At 37.8% G+C, this 23,474-nt stretch overlaps 1 protein-coding gene across 2 annotated transcripts in view; it reads right to left on the bottom strand.

Annotated features, from left to right (window-relative positions):
* The window catches only part of SORL1 (sortilin related receptor 1), a 197,156-nt gene that overhangs the window by 92,435 nt on the left and 81,247 nt on the right, over positions 1-23,474 (bottom strand). For both annotated transcript variants that reach the window (XM_031960174.1, XM_023499392.2), the window contains exons 12-16: positions 19,374-19,462; positions 11,528-11,706; positions 9,187-9,373; positions 6,650-6,778; positions 684-769 (exon numbers count right to left, since the gene is read on the bottom strand). In XM_031960174.1, the coding sequence (XP_031816034.1) occupies positions 684-769; positions 6,650-6,778; positions 9,187-9,373; positions 11,528-11,706; positions 19,374-19,462 (670 nt within the window). The remainder of the gene's footprint in view (positions 1-683; positions 770-6,649; positions 6,779-9,186; positions 9,374-11,527; positions 11,707-19,373; positions 19,463-23,474) is intronic.

Here is a 23,474-nt window from a genome sequence, read left to right as displayed (position 1 = left end):
CACGGAGTTTTCTGCAATTAGCATGCATGGGACAGATCTAAAACCGAAGGAATGTTCCTCATCTTTGCCATCTGGCTTGCCGATCCAACACCTCTGCCAAGTGGCCTCAGGCCTAAGGAACCCACACCACAATCTGAGAGTTGGAAGGTAGCTGCCTTCCACCAGCTTCTCCCTTCCCTGCATCTTGCAGTCAGTCAGCAAACATTTATCAAGCACGTACTATGTGCCAAGCACTGTGCTAAGCACACACGGTTTGGGGAACACAAACACTTGGGCAGCTGGGTGACACAGCAGACAGAATGCTGGAGTCAGGAAAACCTGAGTTTGAATCCTCTTTCAGACATTTACTAGCTGGGAGACCCTGGAGAAGTCACAATACCTCAGCTAGCCTTAGTTTGTTCATCTGTAAAATGGGGATGATAGTAATCGCTTCTATCTCATAGGATTGTGGTACAGATAGTCAGTCCTCAGGATGTATCCGAACTCAGGTTCCCCTGACGCCAGACCCAGCACTCTCTCTGGCAAGCCACCTAGCCACATTACTCTGTGGCTTCCTACATTCCTGGGTGCGTCAGAGCCATTTCAGTGCCATGTTCTACTGTTGGCTAAGTCTCCAGACCTGCCAAGACAAGGAAGAAATGGTGCCCGAGTGGGAAGGCAATGTGAAATGAAAGCTCTCTTACCAGCCAGGGGACAGGGAACTAATTCTCCCTCCAAGCGGGCCTCAACATCTCCGCCACTACAAGTGTCTCCAGAAATCTTTCGGTATCTGGTTGCATTACAAACAAGAGGGAAACGAAGAAAAAAGGCAAGTCAGTAAATAATATCATCAAAACAATCACTCTTAAAGGTATGAGATCCCCAATATCTTTCTTCCAAAGAGACTCCATGCAATTCGTTTTCACCATTTCTACGTTCTGACTCAGGACCACAGGCAGAAAGGCCTGGACAGTTCTCCTGGATAATGGGCTGAGTCTCTCCTGGCAGATTCGTGTCTCGATTCCTCTCACTTTGTGTCGCCATTCCGTTCACGTTCACAAAGAATAAAGATTGAGGACTTTTGCTGATCCTGACTCCAGCTGATTCTAAAGTACCCAGGGTGCTAATGCACTCATCACATCCTGGAGACTGTGTTTTAGCCCACTGCCTGATGGTTCCAAATGGGGAATTACCCCTAGGACCAAATGCTATGAAGATTGTTCAGTCAGAGATCTCTGAAGTCACTGGGTGTAAGCCATCTCCAGCTGGGCTTCCTAAGAGGAGATGCACTGGCTCCCAGAGCAGCCCATGTCACCAGGGAGTAAAAGTTCTGAAACTTTTTTTCATAAGCAGTGTAAGTCTGCCTACGACCCACAGCTTCCTCCCATCACTTCCAGTTCCTCCCTGGGTGTGTGTGTGTGTGTGGGGGGGGGGGTGGAAGGGGAGGAGGAGCAATCAGAATGAGACCAAAAGATAGCTATCATGATCCCCCAGTGTGTTCTCTCTTCTCCAGGCTAACCATCTCATGCTGTTCTTCCTAGGACATATGCTTGAAACCCCTCGCCATTCTCATCACCTAATAACAAGATGGTACCTACAGTTTCAGAGACCCGGATTCAGGGTAACTCAGAGCACTTCTATTCTGAACACACATACAATAAGAGCATCCCTAAAAATATTTAAAAATCAGGGCTTTTCAAGACTAAGACTCAGAGTCACCACCCTAGCTCCCCTGAACATAGAGAATTACAGAATTTAGAGTTCAAAGAAACTTTTGGTGCATTCCAATCAAACCTCTCAGGTTTTGCACAAGTCCCTCCTATAATATCCCTGACAGGTTGTCATTTAGCCTCCATTTTAATTAGTCCAGCTAAAAAGGAGTTTCTATGTTGGAGAAACTTTTCCACTCTTGGGCAGCTTTCATTTATCTGTCTTATATAATATTCAAATTTTTGTCCTAAGAATTGGTCCTAAGAATTTTACTTCCTGAAACCACAAAAAACAGTCCTGCCGCATCCTTCTAGGGAGATTCAGAAATTTAATCTGACATAATTCAAATAGTTCTTAAATGCTTGCTAAGTCTAACACAACATACAGCATGGTCAAAATACAGAAGACAGAGACCTTCCCCTGAAGAAGCTAGATAGATTATGATTTATCTAATAGTAAGAATATGACATGTTCACCAATGGGGAAAAGCACAAACTAGAAAATGAGGAAGTGCTAAGACAAAGACTAATCAAAGTATTGTGACAAATCTGAAGATGCTTGATTATTTCTAGCTAGAGGGAAATCAAAAAAGGCTCTGTGGAGGAGGTGGCCTGTGAAGTAGGCCTGGAAGGAAAGAAGGGATTTGAATGGTGATGGAAGTGGGGAGGAGGCCATACCAGGGTTCTGAGAGGGTCTATGCAAAGAGAGAGAGAAACTCTAATCTCTCTAGAAGTAAAATAAGAAAGTCAGTCCTAAACGTCCCTTTGAACTCTAAATTCTGTGACTGGTCTATGAGTCAAGGTGACAACTCATATCTAAGTGCTGCAAAGTCCTGATTTTCCCACTTCTAGGGGTGTTCTTAGTGCATATGTGTTCCAAGTGAACCTTATGGAAAGACAAAAACAGAGTTTGGTAAATAGTACAGTTGTCTTAGAATAGATTTGCAGTTATTGTTCATTTGTGTCTGACTCTTTGTGATCTGACCTCATTTGGTTTTTTGTGGTGGTGATTGTTTTTTTGTTTGTTTGTTTGGTTTGGTTTTTGCAAAGCTACTGGAGCAGTTTGCCACTTTCTTCTCTAGTTCATTTTACAGATGAAGAAACTGAGGCAAATGGTTAAATGATAGCTAGTTAGTCTCAGAAGCTGGATTTGAACTCAGGAAAATTAGTCTTCCTGACTTCAAAACTGGCACTCTCTGCATTGTATCATCTAGTTGTCCTAGAAGAGAAGCAGTAAGAATATGAGCTAAGATGAGGGTTATGCTGTAGCCAACTCGCAAAAGCCAATTATTAAATTTTCATCGTGAGCTTTTGTATCTCATAAATCAGCAAATGCTCCATATCAGGGCTTGATTTATTATGTTGTTGACTGACTAGATTTAATAGGAACATAAAGAAAATGTTAAAAATGGAGATTAAATATAAAAGCTTTTCATGAGTACATTTTTCCTATCGGGGATCCAATTGTTAAAAATTCACTAGCACATCCCTGGCTGAGAGTCAAGCTTCTGAAAGCTTTGAAAGCCAGGATAAGACCCTATCACCCAGGGTGTGCAGCTAAAATGAGATAATCTTTATAAAGTGCTTAGCAAAACCTAAAGTTCTATTTCATAATGGAGGGTGTGACTCATTAAGATACATGAGCGATAGAACTACCTCCAAGGGGTCTTTAGAAAGATTTTAGAAGTTTACAGAAACTTGGATGAAAAAAGAAAACTTAAAAATTTATTTTCACCAAATATCTAAAAGTTAGCATTTCCTTTGATTATTTAAAGAACACTGATTCTGAGCAGTCTATAGACCTCACTGGACTGCCAAAGAGGCCCACGGCAGAAGAAAGGTTAAAGATCCCCTGATATAGACAAAGAGACATACATTGCACAGAGCTCCCCATAGCCATTATCTCTTTAACTTTACATTTCTAAGGAAGGCATTACCAAATGACTGTAAAGGGCCCACTTTTATTATCCCTGAGCAGAGGAAGGGGGTAATGCAAAGATGGCTTATTTGGCTTCTTCCAAAGAAGAGCAAAGAGAAAAAGACCCAGGCAGAGAAAGAATTCAGAAATGGAGTTTTTCAGGCTCCATGGCTATCTATGCCCTCTTGGACTGGGGGCTTCATTCTGCTAGGAGAAAGAGTTTCTGCCTGTTCTGGTGGAAGAATTGTTTATATCCCACAACCTACAGGGTCACTGTGAGAACAAATAACATAAAAGATAAGAAGATATTTCAAAAATAAAAGCACTCTAAAACTGGAAGTGATTATTAGTGATAGGAACATAATTAAAGATTAAAGATAATATCAATTCTGCTCACTGGAGGTCAATTCATAAAGTGGAGAGGACACTAGTCTTAAGGCTTTTGCTTTAAAGATGTATGTCCTGAAGACTAAGAAAGGGTAATAAAAACTTGGGACCAAATTTGAAAGGAGTCAATTTCCTTAATGATGATTTCAGTCCTCAAAAATTAAAGGAACCAGCAAGGAGGGAATTTTATTCTGCATTTCATTCTTCCTAACACAAACAATCTGGGTGCTAAGGTAGAAATGATAGAGGGAATAGTGGAGAATAAGCATTTATTAAGTGACTACTATGTGCCAGGGACTGTGCTAAGCACTTTCATACCTAATAATGATAATTTATAAGGCATTCTGGCAAGAGCTTTACAATGATCTCACCTGATCCCTACAATAATCCATGAGGTAGGTGCTATTATGTTCATTTTACAAATAAGGAAACTAAGAGATCAAATGACCTGCCTGAGGTTCTGTAACCTGTGTCTGCAGCTGAATTTGAACTTGCATCAGATTTTTCAAAAAATATGGATAGAAAATGGAAGCAAGGGGATATAATAGGGGTTGAATACAAAAGCACAGCACAGTTCTGAAAATAATATCAGAAATACTAGCACTCAGAATAGGCAGAGCTGGAGAGGAAGGGTAAAGACCACCAAAGAAGACCTTTTTTTAAGTTAGGCTGGGGAAAAGAAGAGGGTCAGAAAAGGGACAAAAGGACTTTGGGGGCAAATGGGATGTCAGCTGACAACAGAGAAAGATCAGGCTATTGAGATACTATTTAGCTTTGGTCTTCTCTGCTAAGAATGTCCTGAGCCCTGGAAATGATAGAAATGACTCACAAGGAGAAGCCACCCAAGAGAAATTGGGAGAGAAAAAGAGAACACCCATCCACCCGCAAGGAGTTCAAGTTGCCGAGTGACCCATACTGCGCCATGTTATGCCCTGGCCTTCCTCACAATACTCTCGCCCTACTGGGCCCTGGCCAGACCACATCTGAAGCACTGTATTCAGATCCTGGCACCATGGTTCAAGAAGGACACTAGTATTTTAGACAGTGTCTAGCAGAAGGCAAGAAAAATAACAGTCACAAGTCTATGTCAAATGAGAATCAATTAAAAAACTGGGACTATCCAAGGAAAAAGATAAAAACTTGGCAGGGGAGGAGGGAGGAAGGAGGAGATAATAATATCATAGTACAGCCATGATGAGCTATATCCTTGGGCACTGAAAAGAACTGGCAGATGTGATTACTGAGTCAGTGGGATATCTGAAGCACGGGAGAGAAGAGCGGAGGCACTGCTAGAGTGTGGGAGGGCAAATGTTCCAATGCGAGAAAAAAAGGCAAAAAAGAACAGAGGCTCCAAGCTATAAAACGGGAAGCTGACTGATTCCCAGCAAAATTCTAGGCCGCGGGATTCATGAGTTGGTCAGCCAGCCCCTGAGAAAGAAAGCGCTGACCCTCAGAAGCCAGCCTGAGTTCTTCAAGAACAGGTCAGGTCGGATTAAGTTGATTTCCTTCTTGGACAGCATTTATTAAGCTAGAACACTCCCTATCTAGTTTACCTAGATTTTAATAAGAAAGCTTCCCATGAGATCCTGGTAGGAAAAGCAGTGCCGTGGGGCTGACAGCACATGGGACAGATCAGGAACTACTAAGAGTGGGCTCCCTAAAGCTTTCACATTCACTGGGAAACAAGTACCCCGTGAGTGTCCCAGGGACCGGGGCTTGGCCCCAGAACCTGGGTAAGGGCACAAACAGCGGGCTCACTAAGTTTTCAGACGGCACAGAGCCGGAAGATCCCGGGAGCTGGATTTCAAGCCCTGACTTCCACAGAACCAGGTAGGGATGGCAAGTCTGAGCAGAAGTTTGGGTGAAAAAGATTAAGGAGCTGATTTACAAGTGTGATAACCGCCAAACCAGGAAGGTCACAACGGTTCTGGGGCCCTTTCAGCCAAGCAGGCCTCGGGCTATCATCTGGAACCCGGCACCATTCTTTAAAGAGTTCCTATTTCAGAGAGCGCCCAGCAGAGGGCAACAGTGAAGAAGCCGGGAATGGCTCGCTGAGAAGTGGGGGAGAAGAGTACTGTAACAGTTAGCACAGGGCCTCAAGGTTTGTGATGAATTTTTAAAACGTTAACTCTTTTTGTCATCACCATAGCCCTTGGGAGACAAGTGTTATCACCATTCCCATTTTACAGATAAAGAAACAGAGGCAGGCAGAAGTGATGTGATCACACCAGGGCACTGACTTGGTTTGACTTGAACTTATCTTTCCAGGTCCAAAGCTCTTGCCTCTGTAGCAACAAGTTATCTTTTATCTAAAGGACTGAAGAGGATCAAGACTTTGGACAGAAGTTTAAAACAAAGAACTGTAGACTTTCTATCTAGAGAATAGACTTCCTAACAATTAAAATCCCCCAAAAGTAGAATGAGTGAGCCTAGCAAGCCCCCCCTTGTTAGAAGTCTTCAAATAAAGGCTTCAGATGACAAGGAGACAGTTTGTTGCAATGCTGATTCTTCAGCCGTGGAAGGAACGAAGTGAGATTGCTTCCCACTCTACTGTTCTGGGACAGGTTGGGGGACTCCCAAGAATGGTCCATCTATGACAATAGAACCCCAGGCTCCTCCCGACATGAGGCTACAAGAACTCATAGCACACACGTACCCTCTGGTCTTCCTGTATGTAGAGCCCACCGGACAAGGTACAGGAGGGGAGAAGGGTTTATTGGCAAATTCAGGATCGGGAACACAAACTTCTAACGACAGATCTTCACTCATCTTGAAGCCAAAATCACTGAAAAAAAAAAAAAAAAAAGACAAAGGGTTAAGGTTGGGAGGAGGGAAAAGGAGAGGTGAGAGGGATTAGGAAACCCATTACTCGACTTTATATACCTGTTAATGTAGATACATATATTTGCAGTGCTAATATCACTTGAGTGAACACATGGCATGTACTAAAAAAGTGCCCTTTCTGAATAAAGGAATCTCCATAGGCCTTAGGTCCCCAGGTCTGCACGTACTCAATATACATTTATGAATGAGAATGAATGGACTTCTGCAGGCCTCATAGGCCTCTGGTCCCCAGCACTGCCCGCTGTGGCCCATTAATGGATTAAATGGCTGCTGAGGCCATTTTTAGATCTGATATTCTGGGACGGGCTGGGGGATCCTCAAACATGGATCTCTCTATGATAGCACAGCACCTTCAAACTCATTTTTTTCATCTGTGAATGGAAGTGGATGTTGGGAATAAGATTAATCTTTAAAGTCCCTTTTAGTCCTTAAATTCTGAGTCAAATGGGATTTCCCCATAAATGCACACTAACAAAAAATTTTCATTTATTCTTATTAAATCTATGTACCTCAATAGAATTTCCCTGTGTGTGAATGTTACATATTCAAGAAGAAAACTAGATTTCTCTGCTTTCCAAAAGACAGAACTAAAGCAATGGAGACTTGCTGCTATAAGATATGCCTAAAAAGGCAGGAATATGGACTAGATTTAGGTGGAAGACAAAGATGTGTCCACCTGGACTTAACTCTGGTTCTGATTCCATTCTGCTTGCACACTAAGCCAGAGATAATATTGGGAATATATCAAATGAAAAAGTTTTTTTAAAAGAGGGAACTCAGATCTCTAGGCTTAGAAATTAATCAGATGGGTATGGTGGTCATGACTAAAGACGTTTCTACTTCCTATCTAGCCACTATCCAGCCACTCTCCTGGATGGCAGACCAGAACCATGATGGCCAGGAAGAGGCTGGTCCTGGAGAGATAAAGCCCAGAAGCTGACAGTAGAGAGTAACAATGTTCACAGACGCTACCACGCTCGGCACAAGACCAGCCACTCTGAGGTACCTTGAGAACGGGGGGAAAGATGACGCCATGCTCAGTGGAGACATTTTTATTAAAGAGCAGGCCTAATGAGCACAGTACAATGTCACCATCAGGAATTATCAGTGGGCCAGCAGCCTTATCAGTAAGAGTTGGCAGCTGTGCATTGTGGTGGGCAGAGGCCTGCAGTCATAAGATCTGAGTTCAAATCTGATCTCAGATACTTGCCAGCTAAGTGATTTTAGGCAAGTCATTTAATCGCTATCTCAGTTTACTCAACTGTAAAACAGGGATGATAATAATAGCACCTACCAGCCAAGGCTGTTGTAAGGATCAAAATGAGATAATATTTGTAAAGTATTTAGCATAGTGCCTGGCACATAGCACGTGCTATTTAATAAATGTTCATTTATTGATTTTTATTACATTACTGTTAATTATTAACATTAATAATTATTAAATTTTAATTTAAACATTAGTTATTATTATATATTTATTCTACATGTGCCCTTGTGCATGATTCCTATATATACTAACTGACCCCACTGATATCCTTTACGTTTGTATATGTAGCTCAAGTTTATGGAGGGAATGGTCTATTCTGATTTTTCTTACTAAGCTCTTTCAATAAATTATTTTGTTTTGAATTAACTGTGTTTTCTGGGTGACTAGAGAAAGAATAAATACATTAGTGAGCATTCAGGAGCAATTGTTTTATGTGAATATGGGCCCATCAAAATAATTTAAATCTTGGGTAGCTCTGCACAGGTTATTTATTTATATGTAAATTATTTATGATGTAAAGATTTGGTATTATAGCTATTTTTTCAATAGTTAGCAATACTTTTCAATTTATTCATACCTTTGGAATATCTGAACACCTCTCAAGAGTCTGTCAATCTAAAGATGAACTCAAAAGCTGAAATGTATTTATTGTTCAGAAGCAAATTTCCAGTTTGTTGAGCATCCAGACTCACAGGAAGGCAAATTAATGCAATGAGAAGGGTACTGGTCTTGGGTCCAGGACACCTGGCCTAGAATATCAGTTCAAACACACCCTAAATGGGTAAACAATTTCATCTCTCTTGAATTTTGGTTTCCTCCCCTGTAAATGGTCACAGAGTTGGAAAGCATCAGAGTTTAAGATTTAAATTTAAGGTCTCCTGACTGAGACTGAAGTTCTTTATCATCCTACCAAGAGAGTTTCTAGTAAAAACAAAACAAAACAAAACAAAACAAAACAGAGCATTCTCTTCCCTGTTTAGCTCACCACAAGGGCAGTCCATTCCACAGCCCGTTGTTCTTACAGATTTGCTGTGGGAAGAGGTTCTCCTTGGGTCCCAAACTAAGGAACTCCTGGTACTTACCATTCATAGTCTTCCCTTGTACAAGAACAGTTAGACACCACCACAGGCCTATCAAAATCTTCTCCATTGAAGCATGTTGCATGTGGAGTCCTCCGTTTGAAGACAGTCTTGTGCCCCAGCAAACATTCATTCCCTCGTTCATCAGATGGTGACCACAGCTTATAGTCATTGTCAGTGCAAGGAACCCCTGAGGAGGGAGCAAAAAAAATTTGTAGCAGAAAGTCACCAGTATGAGATGCTCCAATTTCCTAACTCATTCATCATCTTAGCCCCAAATCGTAACTCACCTTCCAGTTAACTAGGCTCAAAAACTTGGTTATCTTTGACTTCTCCTCCTCATTCCCCATCCCCATTTCCAGTAAGTTGCCAAGTATTGCCAATTCTACTTATATAATATCTTTTTGCATCTGATCTTTCTTCTCCACTCAAAAACCCATTACCCAAATTCCTTCTTATGGCATTCAAGGCCCTCCACAATATATATGGCTGTCACATATTCAATATTACTATTCCCCTTAATTTTTCCTGCTTCTATTTTTATTTCCTGCTTCCATGCATTCACACAGATCACTCTTCTTGTCTGAAATGCAGTCTTTCTTTATATTTGCCTCTTAGAATTTAGAAAAAGCCAACTGTTAAATTTTCAGTGTGAGTGTTTACACTCAAGACTTGGTGAATACTATAAATAGGGCTTCATTTATCACTTTGTCAATTGACTTGATTTAAGAAAAATTTAAATAATGCAGATAAACATAAAGGTGTATTATATATACACATTTCTACCCTTCTCCCCACCCCATCCTGGAGCTGGCTGTTAAACATTTATCTGTATACAACTGCTCAAAATATTCTTCTTCCTTCAAGACTCATTGCCTTCCCTGAGCCCTCCAGTTATTAGTACTCTCTTTCTTCAATTTTCCCTGAACTAATACCTTTTTGTGTACATAATGTAAATCTCCTATTCTCTCTCTCTCTTACACACACCATGAAATCTTAATAACTTAAAGTCAGGGATAGTAGTCTTTCTTTGCATTCTTGGTATCTTCCTTGTACATAGTAGGCACTTAAATGTTTGATGAATCAAACAATTCATTTAGCCACTGTATAATGGCTACAAATCTACCAACCAATCTAAGTCCAAGGGGACATTCTGAATCTAAGAATTCCATAAGTATCTAAGAAATTTCCTTATTATATGTGTCCTTAAATTTGGATCTATGTACCTTCCCCTTAAGGGATCTGTGAAGAGATTTCAGGAGAAATGTAAAAATTTTTTAAAATATTTTGACAATTATATTTCAGTGGAATCGATTTCTTCTGTAATCTTATCTATTTTCTTTTATGCATTTCACAGTATTCTGGGGGAACCACAGACTTCATCCAACAGCCAAAGTCCATATACACACAAAAAAAGTGAATTCCAATTCTCCCGATAACCATCTTTTATGTCGATAAAGCATCCTAGGAGTCCAAGCCCTGGACCTATCAGGATCCCTGGGGCTGAACCCTGACTCTGGTGTGTGACTAGACACTAGCTGTGTGACCATGACAAGCCACCTGGCTTCCCAGGCACCTTAACTATAAAACAGGGATGTGACTGCTTACAACATTGTAAAGAAAGTACTTTGTAAATCTCAGAGAGTCATGTGGATACCAACAATGATTAGTGTCTACAGATGAGGAAGCAGACAGGTTCTGGCAGAGAAGCATACTGACTGGATTTAGAATCAGAAAGACTCAGGAGTGTACCCTGCCTCTGATACCAGTTCTGTGGCCTTAGGTAATTTATGTAACTGTTCAGAGCCTCAGTTTTCTCACCTATAAAATGGAGATAATGACAGCTCTTCCCTCAGGGTCATCATGGGGATCAAATGAGAAAATCTATATAAGGCAATTGGCAAATCTTAAAAGACTGATTCATCCAACAGTGTAGGATGGGATCTCAATAGCACAGGGGCTTCACAGAACCACTAGACCTACTTTCACCATTTGGAAAGAACATTACTTACCCTAAGAAAAAGGTAAAAGACAGAAACTGTAAGACTAATATAGAAGAACACTTAACTCACTCCTCGAATTCCCCTGATGCTCTCTCTGGAGCCTTAACCTACACTGTTTTCTTTATGGATTTCTGATATTTTGTTTTGTTACACCTATGATCACCTTCTCCAATCAGACCATAAGCAACTAGAGGATAAGGATAGTTTCCTTCTGAATCTCTCTAGAAGCCTGGTTTAGGTTTATGTATACAGTAGGTACTCAATCACTACTGACTAAACCATACAGTAATAATTCCCAAGATAGTGTCTGGAGATAAGGACTCCCTGGAAGATTCACTCACCTAGCACATCTGTTGTATTAACCTGCAGGATCAGCCAGCTGTGCCCATTTTCTTTATATGACCCAAAAATAGTGAATATGGTGCTCTTTTCTCCAGGTTCAGTGAGAAGCCCATACACAAACACAGGCTTCTCTGAGAAGCTGAATGTTTTCCAAGTCTCCCCTTCGTTGGTACTGTACCTACCCAAACAAAAACAAGGAAATTCATAAGGTTAAAATTCCCTGTACTAAGCAGCCCCAGGGCAGGGAAGCAAGCCCAGAAAGACAGACAATGTTTTGTTTATTTATTATAACAATATTAAATTTTGTCCTTGTGAAAAATTACCTGGAAGGTTAGTTCCCCACTGAGCTTATGAGGGAACTAGGATTAGGAACCATCCTAAAATCATTTTTTTTATCTCAAATTACATACAAAATGCATCCTGTCTTCATTTTTCATATGTATTTGAGATAATAGATTTAGTTCTTCAGAATAAAATTTTCTCTGATATATTCCAGGTGAAAATGATCTTTTCTTTCTCAGATTTCTTACAGCAAATTTGCAAAATTTATCTTTTATCCTTCTAACATTTTACTTTGTATCCTATTGACTGCTGTACAGATCTTCATCCACCACTAGAATGTGAGCACCCAAAACAAATTCTTTTGTTTGACATTAAAGCTTTAACAGCCTAGTTCCAACCTGCTTTTGCTGGCTTATTATGCATTAGTTCCCTTCACATTCTTCCTGGTCTGGCCAAGTGGCCAAGACTTGAATGCATACACAAAATTCCATATCTTTGCACAGGCTGTGTCCTGTCCTCTCTAAGCCCACTACACTCATGCCTAGATTGCATTCCACTGCTCATCTCCACCTCCTGGTATTGCTAATTTCCTTCAAAGCTAGCCTCAAACACTACCTGGCATATGAGGCTTTTCCTGACTCCGAGGAAAGGGACCCACAGGGATGAGGCAGTATGTAAAATGAAATTCTCATGATATAGTTTTATACATGATCCCAGTGAAGGAGAAATAGGGAGAAGGCTCATATATTGGATAATCACATGCAGTATCCAAAAAATTGTATGCATATTGGAATAACATTACATAATTACATTACAGTATTACATTAATGTTTATTAAAGTTTAAATTTTATTAGGTTCAAGAAAATCATGCTCACAAGGATAGGACAATGAGAAGCATGGTTACATAACAGTTCATGGAAGTAATCACTTATGTCTCCCTTGTGGAAACCCCTTTGTATTAAATTTTTTAATATATTTATATATGCACATATTGTCTCCCCCCACAAAAAAAATTAAGTACCTTAAGTACAGGAATGATTTGGTTTTCATAAAAATTTTGGCACATAAAAGTATTTAATAAATGCTTATTGAATGACTGAGAATAATAACACTAGGTCTGGCATAAGATCATAAGAAATATATTTCATATATTTATAAATTATAGATTAAAAATTATATTTATATTTGTAACATATATTTGCGTGTGATTTTTTAAATTATATATATTTGTTGCAATCATTTCAAATTCTCACAAAACAGTACTTTCTATTGTACTGATTTTTGTTCACATATAGCACTTCATAATGGGAAGGATTTAGTTTTAACCTAGAGAATCTTATAATAGTGAGCATCATTAGGCAATGGTAGAAAGAAACTAAAGAAATGCCTTCCTACAAGGTCTTAACAATAGGAGAAATGTTCATCTTCTGGGATGAAAATAGACAATGGGATGAGGTGGCCTTTTCAATCCCCTACTTTGACACTGATTTTTGTAAAAGCTTAATATCCATTCACGTATTTACAAATCTAATGATGTAGTGCTCAGTAGAAATGATGAGCAGCGCCTGTCTGCTATATGATAATGCTGGAAATCCAGCTTTTTGCACATTGCCTAATTATTTCTATTTATAAGTTTTTCTATTTATAAGTTCTCCAATTCTATCTAACCTCAAGAGATGAATCATTTCATTTCCGAGGAGATTCCAGAAGGGCCCAACCAATAATGCATTAATGAGACTAACAAGCAATACGGTCAAGCACGGGCCTGTTGCCGCAAACAAAACTGCTCATTTAAAAGTAAACTATTTCCCAGAATTTCTTTTTAAAAAGGGGGGATGGGGTTGCTACAACAAATACAGATGGCATAAGAAGGGGCATTCATAACCTTAACATAAATGAAAACTATAGCTGTTATCAATTCAGACTAATAATGGGAACAGATTAATGAAATGGAAGCTAAGAGAACCTCATGGGAACATGGCCCAGCCTTAGACTGAGAAGCCGATGAGGTTTAGACAGAATACCTGAGAAAACAAACCCCATCAAATATAAATCCTAAATTTAGAAATCAAAGGTATAAGGCTGAAAGGAACTTACCAAGCCCACCCTTCTCATTTTACTGATGAAGCAACTGAGGCCCAAGTTTAAATGATTTGTCCAATATCCTACAAGTGGTAATAACCAGACATCATTTGACTCCAGCTCTTCTAATTCATAGTCAATGTTCCCTCTACTCTATATCAATCAATCTGGCACATCTCTAAGAAGCACCTATTACATGTAAGCCATCATAATAAGTGCATATAAAAATATATTTTAAAAATATATATTACATATAAATATAAAAACAGATATTAAAATATATTTTATATATTTATATACATAAATAGATATAAAAATAGAAGTTCTAGTCTCTGACACTGAGAATCAGGTAGTTCAGTGACAATTCCTTTAGCAAAACATGATTCCAACAGTTTGAAGAATAGATAGCCTTATAATAGAGAAGATTAGAAAATGGTTGACAAAAGAGTTGATAACCTTAAGAATGAAATTCTGATAGTAAAATTTTTCTAATTATTCCCAATGAAGAAGGGAAAAGGGACACTAGTTAGACATAAAAAGACCTAAATAGGGCAGAATAATAGGTATTAAATTTACTCTTATTGAGGTTCAAATCTTATGCACGGGTTCAAGAAAAATCAACTTCTCAAACATGCAACAGTGTCGAGACATGGCTATGCAACCATTCATGTGAAAGGGAACTAGGATTTTAATTGATTGCTAAGTTCAATATTAGAAGAAAAACATGTTAGCCAACCAAGCTAATATAATTTAAGGGTGCATTAAGAAAAGCACAGCACCTTATGATGAAGGAGATGATAGTCCCATTATATTCTTTCCTTGTCAGAACATATCTGAAATGCTGTACTTAAAACTCTGGGCTCTATATTTTGGGAACAGATACTTACAAACTGGAGAAATTTCAGAAAAAGGTAGCCAAAATGATGAGTTTGAAAACTCTGACAAGAGAACTTTGGTTGAAAAAAGCCTGGGTTAATGAGAAGGATAGAGGGAACAAACATGACAGTCATCTTCAAATATCTGAAAGGCTGTTAGATAGAAGTAGAACTTACTTTGTTAAGATCAGTAGGTAGAAGTTGTAGAGAAGTAGTTTTAGGTTTTTTAATAAGAAAAACATTCCTGACAATTAGAGCAGTCAAACAGTAGCTGTTCAGCCACAAGGTTTTACATAAAAAGCAGGGGTTCTTACCTAGGGTTTGTGAACTTGTTTATTTAACACTTTCATAATTGTATTTCAATGTAATTGATTTCTTTTCTAATCCTATAAATCTAACAACATTTTTTCTGAGATGGGGCTCAAAGGCTTAATCAAATTATCAAAGAGATTCATAACCTAACCAAAGTTGAGCACCTCTGAAACCTTAGAGGTTGCTGTTTGTCTGTGACATCTGTTTATGACATGATAGAGGGACTTCGTGAACAAGTATAGCTTGTAAAGGAATATTTCTATTTACAGACAAAGAAAACTACACAATCATGATGCAGGAATTCCCCTAACAAGTTTACCACGTAAGGGTAGGTACACACAAAACAGAAGGATAGGCACTCCACCAAACATGAATGGACCCAAAATAAAGTGAGGTTTGCAAGAGTACTTTCAAGTATGGTACAACAAGAGTAATTTAAAACAATTTTCAGAGCAGGAAGACAATGAAGAAAAGGGAAAATCTATAGCTTGAGACAAAATGCATAATGCTGAGAGACGCCAGCCAAAAAGATGAGAATTATTCAATTCCTATCATATGTTTCTATCAAAGAGAATGCTTTTAAAATTAACTAAATGACTTCTACAATCCCTTCTAATTTTGAGATCCCAGGAAAGGTAAAGCAAATCAGGATGAAAGGAGACTGAAGCCTCAGACAGGTAAGCTTCATCTAATTCTACAAGAATTCCCTAACTTTTGACATAATTAGAATTGAAAGAATAGGAAAGGGTTTAGAAGGGGTCACCAAAGTTTGCTGACTTTGTGACACAAATTTATCATCACTCAAGTTTTTTGGTGTGTTTTTTTTTTCTCCAAAACCTTCAGCAGCTCATCAAGTAGCTTGCTACTCTATTTCCTGACTTGACTTTCCAAGGAATAACAGAATATACTCCAAAGATATCACCAAAGCTCAAAAGATGGAATTTCAGAGACTGTTTAGTCTAAACAATACCTGAACAAGAAATCCCTTTGTATAACTGAGAAATACACATCTACCTAGTCTGCTTGAAAAGCTCCCAGTTGTTCCTTTCTTCATTGGGGATAGTTAGAAAAACTGCATTAGCAGAATTTATTTTTTTTAAGATTATCTTCTCCTTTGTGAGCCATTTTCCATCCAACCCTCTCTGATGGAAGAATATCTGTTCCCTAAACTTTTGGAAGCATGTTTTTCTAAAGTTTTGTCGCTGAATTAGCCAACTCTCCAGGCCAGAGGCTAGGATCTCTTCTGTTTTTATAAACACAGCACTTAGTTTCCATCCTACTTCATGACGGGAAAGAAGTAGACTGGGTTATCAGGTTTGATTTTCTGTCTTATAGTAGTATACCTCCATAGCTTCCATTATTTGATAACAGCAAGATATCTGGGGTCTTTGGGATACCAATAGTAGCATCTCTGGTCAATGACAACAGAAAATAAAGATAGATCTACTGATTAAAATGAACATTTGAGGTATTCTGAATTCCTACCATATATAATACATACAGCTAAACAAGAAAAAGCTGAAGTTATTCTAATTTGCTTTTTGAATTCAATCAGTTATCCCAATGTCTCAATTTATAATCTTTTCTGTTCATTGGTATTGAGAACAGGTAATGGAATAACTGGTACTTTTTATGTCTGAGCAAAAAAAAAAAAAAAAAAAGAATCCTATATTGATGATTCATTTCCTCTTTCATTTCAAACAGCTGACTGGAAGAGATGTTAGCATCCTGTGCTCTGTCCACAGGCACTGTTCCTAGGGACAGGAGGCAGGAAGAATGCTTTGGCACTCAGAATATAAAAAGAAATGATCACAACTGATGATTCACAGGTCAAGTTTTGATTTTCCAGCCTGATCATAAGATGAGAACAATTTTTCTTATAGAGTCTGCCTTCAGCATAAAGATAAACTTAATAATAATACTTCTGACTTGCCAAAAGTATTCAATTCTTCAAAGAGAAGGGAAGGATTTTCATAGGGGTATATCCCCAGCCTCTCCTGTAACGGTCCCAACACATGAAAGCAGACCACTGGGTAAGTGAGCAAGAGTCAAAAAATGAACTCAGGACAGAGAAACTCCCTTACTGTACACAAGACACTATGCTTGGGGAATCCTCTCCTTGTCTCAAAACTTAGGGAGACTAGAAAGGATTCCACTTTTGACTGAAGCCTGAAGTTAGTCCAAAAGACACAGCTATCAGGGCCTGTTTCAGCTTTGGAGACAGAAGCTAGGACATCTTCAGGGACTTCAGTGTAGTTCTAGATTACTGAAGAAAAAGTACCTGATTTGAAGACACAGAATCAGAATTGCAAGAAACCTCAGAAGTCTTCTAGTCTAACACAGACCTGAAAAAGGACTCCCCTCCCCACAAAAACATTCCTAAAAAGTAATCACTGAGCCTTTGTTTAAAGGCCTCCACAGAAGGGGAACATTCTACTTCCAGAGGCAGCCCATTGCAGTTCTGAATAGTTTTCATTGTTGTGATGTTTTTCTTTTCGACCATCAAGGCATCTCTACTTTCCACTCGTAGCTCCTCATTCTTTCTTCTGAGGCCAAACAGAGCAGTTCTAATCCATTTTCCCATATGACAGCCCTTCAAATACTTGAATACAGCTTCTATTTATAAGTGTATATGTGTGTGTATACATGCATTTATATAAGTATATATTATACATATATACCTACATATATTTATATGCAGAAAATATGCACATACATATATTAATATGTGTATATATAGAAACCACGATATACAGATACAAACATATGTTCCCTAAACCTTCCTTTTTGTAGTTTAATCATCAGTAATTTGCAATAATAAGAAAGAAGATTTGATCTGAATAATCCCAAACAGCAGATAATCCAAAAGTCATTTACATTTGCATCTGGGAGACATTATAGTTTGGGTTATTGTTTGAGGTCTTATTTGTTTTTGAAAACTAATTATCTCTCTAATAATGGTTTCTCCAGGAAATTTTGAAATGATTCTACAATCCTGCAACACAGAGCACAAGTGCACACACACACAACCCCCTTAGATAATTGTCTTGTAAAAGTAGCCCAGAATTACATTTCCTGCCAGAATAGCAAATAACCTTGAATTCACAACATTGAGATAAGAAAATTCAGAGGCAAGATGGCATAATATGTACAAATCTTTAGATCAATGTTCAAATCCAACCTTAAACTCTACCTTTATGACCAGGAAGTGGTCATTTAAGTTCCAAAGTCTTGGTTTCATTTGTGCAAAGTATTCTGCAAACCTTAAGTCTCTAGGAACAGAGACTATTCTTACTATCATTATCACCATCATCTCTCTTATTATAAACCTCATGCAGAAAATTGAAAGTTGGCTGCAAAGCAGTCATTTTCTAACAAATCTAAAAATCAGGATAGTGCCATACTTAATTGTATAAAGAGTTGTCATAAATAAATTGCAGGTAAATCTGTACATTTGATGTGCAAATCATGGGTGGTTTATAAATGTTTGTTGAATGAAAATGAAATTTTTGAAGTGTATTGAAATCATCACATACCCTTTTTGGGATCATCAGTGATATAAAGGGGATTAGGGTAAATGATTCCTTTTAGATCAAAAATTCCATGAGAAGAAATGTCTGTCTGTATTTCAACACCTGGACAACAATACTTTTTTTTAATTCATTCAAACATTACACAGTGTTAAGTCCATGTCATGCATGCATGAGCAAAAAGAGACAAGTTATCCATATTCAATAGTGAAAATTATTAACATTAATTGTTAACGTACATTTTTTCATTTTCAAAAGAATGTCACATCGGTAAGAGAGAATAAAGAGCTGCCCATGGAATCAGGAAAACCTGGGTTTTCTCTGACATATGCTATCTGTGTGACTAAAGGCAAGTCACTTATTCTCAGTTCAAAACACAGTCTCTAAAACTATAAAAGTCAGATAAGTTGTTGATCTACAAATGTGGAGAGAGTTTCCACACTGGGAGCAGCCTACTGATGTCCAATACCATCAGAAGTACTTCCATGTCCCTCACCATCAAAAAAGAAAAGAAAATCACATTCATTAGCTTATTTAATCCTCAAAACAACACTGAAGGAAATGAAGTAGAACCATTCCCATTTCACAGATAAGAGAAGGGAAGAAAAATAAGCTTAAATGACCCATGACAATTCACACAGTCAGTATATAATGTCAGACTAGAGCCTTGAATTGGGAGTCTCTTCTCTATTGATATTCATTGAGTTAGATTTCTAGAAAGTGATTCAATGACAAAAGAAAAAACAGAAAAAAATTAACTTACTTCAGCTGATTGGTTTCCATCCCCTGAGCAATAGCCATAAGAATGCCTCCATGATCACCCCATGTATAATAATGAGGTCCAGAAAGGGCCTGAAAAAAAAAAAAAGACAGTAGGTCAACTCCATTCTGTAATTAAAAGGCTAAGAATATTGGGTTTTTCAAGATGAAAAAAAAAATCCATCAAATTCAGTTTACAATATACAAACATAATAAGCAACAATATAATAAAGAATGAATGAACATGTCACATGGATGTCAAAATGTCTCCCAATAATGAAGTGAAATGGGCAGGGAAGATATTGTTAGCTCCACTTTTTATAGATGAAAGAACAGACAACTGGACTGTTTGTCACTTGCCAAAGCTAATAAGAGGTAAATCTAGAACCCAGAGCTTCTCCCTTTTAGCTCAGATTACCTTCCACTACACAAACCTAGCTCTGAAATTAAGAATGTCTATACAAAACTCTAAGCAATAATTAATCTGAGAAGGGAAGTGAAGAACTTCAGTTGAAACTGCTACTAATATTATAATAGTCAGGTCATTAAAGTTTTTTGAGTCTCAATTTCCTCATTTGAAAAATAAGGAAACTTAACTATCTTCAATCTTGATCTACTGGCTGATTCCCTATTGCGTACAAACCTGCTCATGCTTCCCTCAATCTCAAAAAAATCTTTACCTGATCCAACCATCACCACTATCATCATCTGTTTCTCCTGCTTTTTGTGGCCAACCTCTTTGAGAACATTGTTCACATCCCTGCCTTTACTACCTTTCTTCTCAATGCAATCTGGCTTCTGACCTCCATCTTCACAGTTCTCTCCAAAGTTAATAACAGTCTCTTTAACAGCCCAAACTAATGTTTTTTCCCTCCATCCTTATCCTTCTCATTCTCTCTTTTGTTTTTGACACAGTCAATTACCTTCTTCATCTTTCTCATTTCTTTTTCTTTAGGTTTCCATTCATGGTTCTCCCACCTGTTTGAATACTCCTTTTCAGTCTCTTTTGCTGAATTATCATCCAAAGCCATGCCCATTAACCATGAGAGTCTCATAAGGCTCTGTCCTGGACCCTCTTATTTTCTCCCACTATATTATCTCCCTTAGTGCTTTCATCAGCTCCCAACAATTCAATTATCATCTCCATGTAAATGATTCTCAGATTTGTCCCTATCTTAATCTCTTTCCTGATCCACCTCCAATTGCCTACTGAACATCTCAAACTAGGTATCTTAAGATAAACATGTCCAAACTAAACTTTTTATCTTTCCCCCCCATACACATCCTCCCATCTTCCTCATTTCTCTATTAATGTCAAGGGAATCACCATATTCCTAGTCATGCAGGCTTGCAACCTACAGATCAGTCTTAACACATTACTTTCTCTTATCCCACAGCCCCCCCACATCCCACCTTGGTCAATATCCAATTATTGATCAAGTCCTGTCAATTCTACCTTTGCAACATCTCCCATGTATGTTTGTCTCTTGCCTGCTGACAGTGCTAATACCCTGGGGCAGGCCCTCCTTACTTCATGTTTAAACTATACAGTTTTGTACTGGAATATGAGGAAAGGGGAGATAAAACCTGATTTTCCTCATTTAAGTCCTTCTTGTGCAAATGTCATACCAGGTTCTTTAGAGTAATTATAGAAATCTTCCAGTAGGCTCTGTATTGTTCTAAGTCTCAGTGTAATAAACAAAGTAAAATGTATAACACTTGGAGGACCTCACCATCCAGAGAATTTCTTTTCAATCTGAACCCTCCACTGCATCACCTTCATTATAGTGGTGAGTCATCTTTGGCAAGCATACCTCTCATTTGATGTTTGTAATGAGAGGATTACTGGACAGAATTGTTTATGTTACATAATTCAAGAAATTTTCATTTATTTGGATGTATAGAAAAAGAATATGTAATTAAAAAAACATGTAAGGTAGCATTTAGTTCTAACAAGTCAATAACCTTTTTTTTCTGGGAAAAGAGACAACAAATAATAAACATAATGAGATCTTATTTTCTCTACATTTTTCAGTTAATTGTGAAAACAGTAAAATGTAATTAATTTTGAATGTTGCTTGTGAAACTTCCTAATTTCCTATTAATACCTTTATTGAAGATTCCTTCAACTCATGTACAGATAACTCATAAAGATTTTGTATTGGTGGAAGAGTAAGCACATATAGCTATACTCAGTAGTTATCAATGTTCTCTGAGTTTCTTTTTATTGATATTAATAAAGCCCAGTTCTTTTTCATTCCTTTGATATTTTCCCCTTCTTCAAATAACTTATTTACTGGACCCTCAATGTCCTTGAAATTTGTCACTTCCAGCACAGATTTCCTCTGTGAATACTTGGTCCAATCTGCTTTCTTTTTTTATATTTGTTCTCATTAAAGCATTTCTTACTCCCTCCATACCCCATCTGGCATTGTGATATTGGAGTCAAATGTGATGTCCTTGATGAAGAAAAGCTTGCTAGGACTTTTGCTAATATTTTTTATCTTTCTTTTGTTTGCAGTTCTCCTTTTTCATTCATAACTGCCCTCAAAATGACTTTGTTGGATAGTCTGCCAAGTTTCTTTAAATTGGTTTCACCCACCACTGCTTCTCTCTTTTTTATGAGATGATATTTCTCATAATCATCCATCATCTTTCTTCATAAGATTTTGCAAACTAGTTTATATTCTAACCCAAGAATTGTCTTCAGCAGCCATCTATCTCCATTTGACAAAGAAGTCAGATATTTGCCAACTAAGGCACTTTCTGAGGTATTTCAATCTTCTTGTGCTGGTAATTAATTTACAATGATTAAACTTGAAGATAAAAATATTATAGCCAGTTTTAATATCGTTTGTTGTCCATTTTCCATTTCTGATTTTCGATTATTTGATTAAACAATTTAGAGTTAAATTCTTTCAATTATTTGTTTAAACAATTTAGAGTTAAATTCTTTTAATTATGCATTATATATTTTTCTAAGTAGTATTATAATTTTTTACTAATACTGTTATTAGCTCTGAAAAGTCAATAGTCTAATTACATACAAATTCCTGATTTGGGGATAACTAATAGCAAGTAACAATCCTTTTTTTGTCTATTAAAATACATATATTTTAATATTACTTGGTACTATTCAGCACTTATTGAATCTTTTCTTTTTTTAAAAAATGTTCATGATATAGAGGCATGTAAGTTTCTAGATACTCTACAAATTGCTAGTTTCTAATAATATTCCTTATTCCTCAACCATGTTTTCCCATGTGTTTCTTCCCAGTCTCCTCATCATTTATTCTAGGACATGGACAAAAGTCACACAGGATGGATTTACTCTTTATCCTTCAGTAAAATGTTAAGTTGTTTGAGAACAAGGACTATTCCATTTCTGTTTTTAGATCTTCACACTTAGTACAAAGTAGGCATTGCCTAATGTTGAATTAAATTGAATAAATCTTTTAACATAATAAGTTAAAAACCACAGCTCTGGGGATAAGAAGGAAAGGACAGAAGGAGGAAAAAGAGGTAAGGAATTTATAAAGCAAGAAGAGAGCTTTGGAGAATGAGGAAGAAGCAGAACCAGAAGCAACAACCAGAGAAGAATGGGTGAAGTAATATTCATCTGGGCTGTGTTTGACTCACACATACATGTCACTATCTAAAATTTTGTATAACAAAGTTAATAAAAGAACTGAAGAAGAAAAAAAGAGGAAAAGAGGAAAGAGGAAGAGAAGGAAGAAGAAAAGGAGGAAAAGGAGGAAGAAGAAGAGGAGGAGGAAGAGGAGGGGGAAGTTTCATCCCCTACACCTAGCACAGAACAGGTACTTAAAAATTCTTGTCGACTGACTGACTGCAAGGTTAAAAGGTAATCAAATAGGGCTAAGGCTATCATTCCTATATTAATATACTCTTTCATCACTTCAGTTGGTTGTTGACAATCTGTTCTCAATCTTTCTTTTAATAAAGCAGGTCTGGAAAGGCCATCTCCACCTTGAAGCCTTTTCCAACTCCTAGTGGGTCCAATCCATCTCAATGCACAATTCTCATCCCTCCCACTTAGGCCACACACACAACATTAATACATTATTTACTTGTTCACTTCAGAGTC

Source organism: Sarcophilus harrisii, chromosome 3 (assembly GCF_902635505.1).
Source record: "Sarcophilus harrisii chromosome 3, mSarHar1.11, whole genome shotgun sequence".
Taxonomy (NCBI): Eukaryota; Metazoa; Chordata; class Mammalia; order Dasyuromorphia; family Dasyuridae; genus Sarcophilus; species Sarcophilus harrisii.
Note: the sequence above shows the minus strand (reverse complement) of the source record. Positions and strands in the feature narration are given on the sequence as shown.